This window comes from Neolamprologus multifasciatus, chromosome 18, assembly GCF_963576455.1.
Source record: "Neolamprologus multifasciatus chromosome 18, fNeoMul1.2, whole genome shotgun sequence".
In the NCBI taxonomy this organism is placed as follows: domain Eukaryota; kingdom Metazoa; phylum Chordata; class Actinopteri; order Cichliformes; family Cichlidae; genus Neolamprologus; species Neolamprologus multifasciatus.
This window is the reverse complement of record NC_140456.1, coordinates 23,962,422-23,972,276: the sequence shown is the minus strand read 5'-3', so window position 1 is coordinate 23,972,276 and position 9,855 is coordinate 23,962,422. Positions and strand designations below refer to the sequence as shown.

At 40.2% G+C, this 9,855-nt stretch overlaps 1 protein-coding gene across 1 annotated transcript; it reads right to left on the bottom strand.

Moving 5' to 3' along the window:
• Positions 1-848: 848 nt before the first annotated feature.
• Positions 849-9,374, bottom strand: LOC146497982 (MARVEL domain-containing protein 2-like). The gene is made up of 6 exons (XM_085142003.1): positions 7,616-9,374; positions 3,683-4,854; positions 1,984-2,171; positions 1,728-1,899; positions 1,605-1,655; positions 849-1,293 (listed from the first exon to the last, which is right to left on the bottom strand). Exons 2-6 carry the CDS (start codon positions 4,778-4,780, stop codon positions 1,177-1,179), a joined length of 1,626 nt encoding a protein of 541 aa, XP_084998129.1. The 5' UTR covers positions 4,781-4,854; positions 7,616-9,374; the 3' UTR covers positions 849-1,176.
• Positions 9,375-9,855: the final 481 nt, after the last annotated feature.

Below are 9,855 nucleotides of genomic sequence, written 5' to 3'. Positions count from 1 at the left end.
AGTGTACCCATCTTCTGATGGCTGCTTCCAGCAGCATAACACAAAACTCAAATCATCTCAAACCGATTTCTTGAACGTGGCATTAAGTTGGCTATACTCAAATGGCCTCTACAGTCACCAGATCTCAATCCAGCAGAGCAGCTTTGGGATGTGGAGAGTAACATCACAGATGTGCAGCTTCCAAATCTGCAGCAAATATGTGATGGTATCATGTCAATATGGACCAAAATGTCAGAGAAATGTTTCCAGCACCTTGTTGAATCTATCCTAATTAACTATTAAGGCAGGCCTTAAGTCCAAAATAGTTGAGTCTGGTACAACTAATAACTTGTGTAACTAATAACATGGCCAGTGACTATAAATCTGTTCTAATGGGTGTATATGACAAGAGAAAGGATCAACAGGTGGTTTTGTTTGTTGTTTGGTTTGTTGTTCTTGTTGTTGTTGTTTTAATAGAAATACCACAGCCGCTGATTTCATAGATAATATCTCTACATTGTGCATTCTATGAGTGCCTGTGGCAGAGTCTACTGAGAACAAGAATAATATTTCTGAGCCGAGTTACTTTACAATACAATTTGGAGAAATTTTGTTGCATTCTCCTATTTAACATTTTAAATCAGAGAAACTATGAAATCTCCAAAATATATTAAAATCATTAGATTAAAAATTATTGCCAGTTTCCAAGTTCTGTTAATTTGGCACCTGCAGTTTTTTAACTGAGAACTGAGAACTTGCTTTCGCTGTGATGCCCAAAGAAGAAAAGTGAAAAGTAAAGAAATAACAGCATAAAAGTAATATAGTTGTAAAAAAAAAATATTACAGAAAGATATATAACAATCCTTTAACTTTATTTTATTTCTACATCAAGCATGTGAACATTGCTCGGCCTTCATAGAAATGACAAGAAAGTGTTTAGAAACACAAAACTGTCAAGTCAAAGCTCTACAGAAGAAGCATCTCTTATAATGTTGTAGCCCAAGTAATATAATCATGTCACAAACCAGAATTTGTGCAAACATTGATCTAAATTTGCATGAAAATACAATGATGTGCAACAATCAGACTTTTCCAGAAGGAAGAATGTTGTCTGTCACACAAAGAAGCAGAGATTTTAAAAAGTGTTTTTATTTCATCAGTTCATCAGTTGCTGTGGACACTTGTTTCTGATCTTCTTCATGTCTGACCATCCGCAATGGTCTCCTGGTCATAATCACGGATTCTGTTTTTAATGTGGCTCAATTTGGCTTTCAAGTAGTCACAGCGTTCCTTTTTCTCTAGGAAAGTAGGGTCCTGCGAAACATGCACACAACAGTCTGCTGATTAATGCATGAAAACTCTATTTCCAACCTTTCTTACTGATTCATCCTGTAATTGATCTGTGTTAAACATGATTTTTAAGAATTATTTGCATCAGTAGACAATTACCGAATAAAAGCTACTATTACCTGGGCAGAACACAGAACTCTAATACCTCTATGGTTAAATTTGAAAATTGCTACAATTGATTTCAGAGTGAGCAGCTGTAGAAATCGCGGTTTATACTGTCATTAAAAAAACATAGAAAAAAAGGTAAAAATAAATAAAATAAATTTGTCACTTACATTCCTTTTCTGGTGATACTTCTTTACAATACTTTGAATCCTGCGTTGGTCCTATATGAATAACAAAGTAATTAATTCCCATATAAAAAAGGAAAACCGATGGGAGGTCGGTATGAATCTCACCTCTTTGCTACTTGTCTCTCTGGGGAGTCGTTCCATCATGAGATCCAGCTCTCTGAACTTACTCAGAGTAGCACTGATGTCTCTGTGAAGGTCTTTGTATTCCTGATACTGATCATTGAAAACTGCTTTGTACTTTTCCCTTTCCTCCACACAGCTGATCTCTGGATACTTGCTACAGAAAGGAGACACACAGTAAAACTGATTCTCTGTATGTTTCAAACTAATGGTGTGATTCAACATATAAATGCTAACTTACATGATGTAGTCTGCAATGATGTGCACTTTGGGGTTCAGATTGACTGGATTCTTTTGGACTTCATGTAGGAGATTATCCCGATTGTTATAATCTTTACTCAGCGCTTTGCCAGCTTCATCATCCCTGAATGATATGCGTTTTGTTGTTACCGGTTTGAGTGGGATGGACTGTTGAAACTCCTCCTGAGGCTGAAGGCAAAAGAAAAACATCATTTGGCAAATACAAAACAAATGTGCCATGCATGTGCCATCATTACATGAAGGCTTTTATTTTGAAAAATAAAGCTGCATTTCTTTAATGGAACTATTATGTTCACATCTGGCTTCTCATCCTTTCTTATTTGACATTACTATACATATTATCCCAACACGCCATTACAGAAGACTATAGAGACATGTTTACTGCACAGGTTATGTGGTGATCTGCACTCACAGTAATATGGTTGTTTTGTTAGTCTGCAGTGGCCCAGATGTTGTTGTCAACAGCTGGAAAGGCCATACACTGAAAACTAATTTGCTTCATTCTTGTTTTATGCTTCAAATATTTGCTGTGGGTTACTCATGGGATATATTTTGCTAAACCTCCAATCATCTGTGTATCTGATATTTCTATTTAGCTCTATCAAACCTGCAACGTCACAGACCATGGCAGCCCTCTTAGACCTGTTTATTTGCCAGTGGGGAAATGATATGGTCATGGGAGCAGTGCTGATGTTATTTTATCATTTTCAGTATTGTTACTGGAACAAAGTAGCTGTCACAATCATGGGTCTTTTGACCCAGCGTTTTGAGTTTTAGTTTATTTTGATGTTTATAGTGTATGTTTAAAGTTCATTAGGTTGGCGAAGTTCATTTGTTTATTAGATTCCCTTTGTGTTTTGTACCCTTGTATTTAAGTTTCCCTCTAACTTCATGTGTTTCATGCTGCATGTCTTTTGTTGTCAAGTTTGTATTGTCATGTCATGCGTCTCATGTTTCCTGTTTTATTCTGAAGGTCTGTGTCCTATGTCAGTATAGTCAGCTTTGCTTCCTGGTTATGTCAGATTAGTGTCAGCTGTTTCCCCATGTGTTTCCACTTCTCCTAATCACCCTTGTGTCTATTTAGTCTGTGTGTTCTGTTCGTTCATTGTCAGGTTGTCTGTTGTTCTATGTCATGTTTCCAGGATTTTTCCATGTTCAAGGTTTTGTTTTTTGTTCAGCAGTTAATTTTCCCAGTTTAGTTCTAGTTAGGGTTTTTCCTGTGTGCCTCTGCCTTTTGTTTTTGTACTTTTTTTTTTTTTTTAATCAACCATATTAAACGACTTGCTTTTTGTTCCCTGTTCCTTGGAGTCTGCGTTTTGGGTCCTTTTTGTCAGTCCACACAGTCTGCCTCTGCCAGACTGTGACAGTAGTTGCCCTTGTGCCAAAGATGCAGGTGATAGCTACATTTGCAGGTGAAAACTCTGTTCTTTAAAATTCTAAAATACTGCCACACAAGAAATGAGCTAAATATTAACCAACTTTAACAGAAAAAACTGTATTGATGAGCGATTTAAAGGTGGGTTTCCACTATATTAGCCTTTCACAGAGAATTTAACTGTACTGTATTCATGAGGATACCTTCATATATGCAGCTTTGAAATGTATTTCAATCATTCTTCAGATTTAGAACACCTGACCTTGTATTTCATATTTGTTTACAGAGGAGTAAAAATCTGTACCTGGTTCTCAAAATACTGCCTCTCTCTACGTGCAGCTTCATGCCTCCACATCTTCAGACATACCAGGAAGCTTCCTAGATACAGGGCCATGTTGATGAAGATGAAAGCTGTTCCTGCCATCTGGCCACCATCAACCCGACACAGATTCGCGACGATGGGGTTAATACCTATTGTTGTGTAGCATAGCCCCCCGCGATTCAAGTCGTTCAGGTAAACTATCCCTGCTGCCATGTAGAACAGGAAAAGAGCCACGTTGATGAAGGCCTCTGTCAGGGGCCACCACGAGGAGTCGAGAAGTATAGTGCGATAGTACATTGTCATTCCCACCACCAGGAGACACAGAGTAAGGATCCATGAGATTCCAGCTACAGCTAGAATGAAAGGAGTCATAGGACCTCTGTAGCTGTACCCAGACAGGCCCATCCCATTGTTGTATACACCGTTATAGAGTCCGTAGCTGTTGGACCATTCACTGTCTTTCTGAATGTAAGCAATGACACACGCAAAAACCATTCCTCCAAATAGGAGCTGAAGTCCAGCTAGAAGCCTGAGCAATCCTGGCCATGATTTCAAATAAGAGTACTTCTGCTTGTAGACCTCCACCTTCTCAGCGTAATACTCTGCAGGGTGGATGCTGGACAGTAGTGACTCCTCTACTGGGACGTGACCAAAGAGACCGTCAGTGGGACTCTCTCTTATCAAAGGCTTATGTGAGCTGTGACTGGAGCTTCCCAGAGATTCATTCCAGTTCCGACGCTCCACCAAGGGACTTACAGGGGGGCTCACTCTGGTCCCATTGGGTAGGATCTGGATACCAGTTGTGCTGGCTTCAGAGTTGCTTTCTTTTGTCCATTTTTTGCCCCATGACTGAGGGATGAGGGATTTCAATCTGTCTTTCAGGCTTCCTTTTTTTTCCTTCTCTTGCTCAGCATAAGGTGGAGAACTGGATGTGCGACCTGTGGAGGTCGCATCATCCTCACCATCATCGGTGACATTATCCGGTGTGGGTGTGTGAGTAACCCACACAGCAACTGGTGGATCTTTAATGGTGGAGGACCCGACCACACCCTCGTGGTCTTGTTTCTTGAATGATTTCATGCTGTGGGCTGATTTTGGGAATTCATTGGAAAAACGTAATCGCAGAATCTTTACCACGGCAAGACAAAGAGAAGCTGTGGGAAAGAGAAGCATTAGTAGCATTCTACAAATAACATTCAAACATCTGTATATCAGTTTGTTAGGGTAAAAATGAAGCTATATATGTGTATACATACATATATGTATACACATATATGTGTACACATACATATATGTCTATATATCAATATATATATAGATATATACAGTGTTGGGAAGGTTACTTTTAAAATGTATTCCATTACAAAATACAGAATACATGCCCCAAAATGTATTCTGTAACGTATTCCGTTACGTTACTCAATGAGAGTAACGTATTCTGAATACTTTGGATTACTTAATATATTATCATGCTGTTTAGAACTACGATTATAACTACTACTATTGCTGTGATTTATTACTGTTACTGAAGGTCCACGGCTCCGAACCGTAGTAAAGGGACCTCTGGCTAATACGGTGGGTTCTGTGTCAGGCTCGTAGCCAAAAACTAGCTTTACTTTGTTGTCTGGGTCAACTTTGCTAGCGAGAGACAGAGAGAGGTGTTGAAAGGCTGCTCCAACGGAACTTATTGTTTTTGGAGGAAAACATGAACACGTGTACGTGTGCTTACTTACAACTGGGCTTGTCAGGCACTCTTCTTGGCTGCAGTGGTTATTATTACATTTATATGCTTCCAGCTCCCGTTTTTGCTCGATGACAGCTCATACTTTTCCTTTTTCTCCCTCCCTCGCTCACAGACACATAACGTGTATGACAGTCCATTCTCCCTGCAGCACGGACTACACTGCCTATGATGCTACATTCTTTAGAGCTATACGGTAGCATTCTGCCTACTAGCTTAGCACAACAACAACAAAAAGGCCTCTCTCACCCAGGAAACACGCAGAGAGAGATCGTCACCCTGTAACCATGGCAACCGTAACGCTGCCACCTGGAACAACAGAATGTAGCTGTCAAACAAAACCCAAACAGTCCTGACCCGCCACAATTGACTATGTGCGCGTTAGCATATGCTACTTCCGGTGCGGAAACTCCTGTGGGGAGCTTTGTTTCCGGTGTCCTATTCACGCCCTGTTTACGGTCCAAAACAAGTTAAGCAAATGAATGAATCAAGCGGCGATTTACATTTCTATACATGTCTTGGGCATTTACCCAATATATCTGTAAATGATGTTCATCGACTTGTCAATATTTTTACCCGCGCCTCAGGGCAAAAGAGAAAAGTGATTCAAATGTTATATTTCTCAGCTGTCCCTCATTTATCGTGGGTGTTATGTTCTAAAAATAACCAGCGATAGGTGAAATCAAGTAGCCAATTTTATTTTTTGACAGTGCAAAACGTTTCGTGGACATCGTGGACATACAGTACTGCACTTCAGAGTTACACTGCTAGCCATCGATGCAGCGATTCTGTACTGTACAGGACAGACGTCACGAGGAGATCGTCTGCAGCGATCAGGACGCAGGACACAATGTGATGTAAAAAAATAAGCATGCAAACTTGCACTAAAAAAGCTGCGAAACAGCGAGGTGAAAGGTGAACCACGTTATAGCGAGGGACCGCTGTAATTTTGAAGGTAAGTCACAACATACCCTTGTAAATACTAATGTATAGAAACCCTTACCAGCAATCATTCATTTTTTGTGTGGCTTTTTTTTCACGGTTTGTTAACATGCTGTGTAGGTGTGTACTTGACTAGCTGATATCGACATAACGGGAAACATCTGGTTTGACTATTGTTCACCTGTAGTTTGAATGCTGAACATTTACCTGTTTAAATCATAAGACCAGTCACTATACAGATATGTGCTTCTGAATGTGGACGATGTGTCTTCTGCATGGGGTGATGCAGTTCTGCTTGTGTTGAGAGATGTAAACAACTGATCGATCTAAACTCTTTAAACGTCAAAGTTGATCATTAGATTTTTTATGACACAACAGTGGTGAGTGTTCCCACCTTCTCCTCTTTGTAACTTAACGTGATCTTTCCGTTTTCGAGTTTTGGACATGATTTTGGAGTATATCTTCGCAGTAGCGATTGACCGCAAAGTAAAGCTACCGGAAATGCACAACCCCACATCCGGTCTCAAACCAGGAAGTTAGCATTTTCTCGTGCACAGGGTCAATATGAAACAGGCAAGTACCACCGTGTAATCCATTTATTTCAACAAAGTAACTGTATTCTAAATACCACCTTTTTAAACGGTAACTGTAACGGAATACAGTTACTCATATTTTGTATTTTAAATACGTAACGGCGGTACATGTATTCCGTTATTCCCCAACACTGGATATATAGATATATAGATAAATAATCATTTGTGGGTTTCTACTACTGAATTAAAATTTACAGGCTATAGTTAAAAATAAAAACCTTCCCGATAAACACAAATGTCAGATTCTTATACAGTGAGGTATCTTATGCATAGACCTCCTCAACCAGTTGCAAATATATGGTGACACAATATCTCTATATTGAATGGAAAATGAAGGAAAGCCTCGATTCAAGATTTGTAAAAGACAGTTGTGTTAGTGGAAAGCCATTAGTCACACCATGTCAAACAGCACGACACATACACCACAAACTGCTGGAATACAACAACTCCAAAAAAGACCCCAACATGACTCCAGTGCTGCTTGGGCTTTGCTAATTACAGAGGACTTGTGTGAGTTGTGACTCACACAATGCTGCGGCTCCGTGTACTTCACTACTGTCGTGATACTATTGCTGAATTTTAAAAAACGGGACACCTGATTCTACATTTGTTTTTCAAATGTCAAATCCAACAGCTTACCTTGACCCCAACTCTCTGGTCACGTAGAGATGGCACTATCTCATGGGATTTTTGAGCCGCAACTGTCCAGCAGGCCCACACAGTTCACTCTCTTCAATCTCTCGGGTGACTCACTCCTAGTTTAGCGCACACAGGGAGATTGGCTAATGTGTGTGGACAAAAGAGGTGGTACTAAAAGCTTAAACATTAAACCTGAACCGCCCCTGCGCTGGTGCTGACTGGCACTGCTAGGTTAATCTGTGGGAGAGAGAGTGGCTGAAACTGTTGACATTCATGGAGTGCATGACGTTGGCACTTTGCTGATAAAAATAGGTTAAAAGAGTGGGGGGAAAAGTGCACAATCTAGTAATTAATACTGGATCAGGGACTCCTGGGTACACACAAAAGTTCATCACGTCAGCAGTTCTTAAAGCATTACGCATATCACTTAAGACTATCAGCAACAGGAGTTTGTCCATGAGATTTCACTTTTCTTTTTAGAGATGAGAAAGTGTTTGATAAGAGACCCATATTATCAATTACATCTCGTATCTTGCATTGATATAATACTGCTTTATCATCCCATCATTTATGAATTATTCATTCTCATCTCAGCTGTGACTTTGTGTTAGACTGGGAGCAGGATATTTGACACTAGAGGGCAGCAGGCTCCCATGCTTCTCCTGCTCTGAGTTTGGTTTGTCTCTTTATCCCATTTAATGTGGCTATCTTTCCCAGTTACCTTTTCAGTGTTGCACTGAGTGTATTCAGACGTGGCCCTGTGAATAATGGCTACAATCTGCGTTTTAAGATTAGTCATGTCCTCTGAGCTAAATTCATAAAATACATTTAGTTGTAGATGAAACTGCAGGCTTTGATGATGACGTCTCTAAAGTGTTACTGGAACACTTCCCATAAGCGATGACATTGTGATACATGTCTTTTTATGTATCATTTAACCCTCCACAGCTGATTCCAGGAATCATTCCTGCTGTAGCGTGGCATCACTCGGTGCCAGCGATTGTTCCAAAACAGATTTTCATGTAGAGAAAGCTCGGGGCAAGGACATCTGTAGTCCACCGCCCCTCCCCACCTACAGAAAACACGCACGCACACACAAAGCAGTACTCATATCCTATACAGTACAATGATCTTATAATGTGAACAACTCTATCAAGTGCATAGGGAGTTGGTGGACCTCCGGTAGCCCTGGGCGTGGGGCTAAACCTCATTTGGGATTACCATAGTTGTCCACTGCTGCAACACAGGCACCTACTCAACTGCATATAATATGGAGGACAATGCAAAAGCATGTTTAAATATATTATTATATGAGATAATACTGCTAGCTTAGTACAGTGCCTCTCGGTTTGGAAACTGAAAAAGGTACATGCCTCACACTCAGGCAGAATTTTACTGATCTAAATATAAGCATAATGGCATCACCATCATCAAATGGTACAAAATTGAATATTTTTCAACTTCCACTTTATGATTTTTTTTTAAACTAAGTGCTTAATTCTGTGACAACCTAAATACCTGCTTGGTCTTTGCTGTCAAGAGAGCAGGTAGCAAAGGTTTAATGAGTCAGCTGTTTGATATGAATAACCTGTCATTACCGGTCACACCATTACCACTGGCTTTGCTGATTATTTACTGATGTAAATAATGGGCAATAGAGTGAAGAGTGAGTCCTTGTGAGGTGTGATGTAGTCTCAGTGTGTCAGCTTAGATTGGGAATAACAGTGTCGATCATCATGGTTTTATCATAAACAACATTTATTGTGCCCATCTTGGTTGTGAGCCAGTACCCCATTATTTATATATATATATATATATATATTAGGGGTGCAACGATACTCGTATCGATATCGAACCGTTCGATACAGTGCTTTCGGTTCGGTACGCATATGTATCGAACGATACAACATTTTTAATTTATTTTATCAACTTTCCTTCTGATGATGCTGTCTGTGTTGAGCGCTCAGTGGATCTGCGCTCGACAGTGCAGCCTAGGCGGAGTAGTCGAACACAGATTCACTGAGCGCAGGGCAAGCTAGCGAGACAGAAGCTAGGCTAGTTGCAACATGGCAAATTGAACCTCCCCCACCCTCATTCAGATCTGGCGTTTGGAACTATTTTGGTTTTCATGTGATGTATGACCCTGAAGGTAAGCCTGTCATGGACAAAAGTAAAACAGTATGTTGGATGTGCCAGCAATGCTCAATTGGTGGGAACTAGTGTGTTAGCGCAGTTAGCTC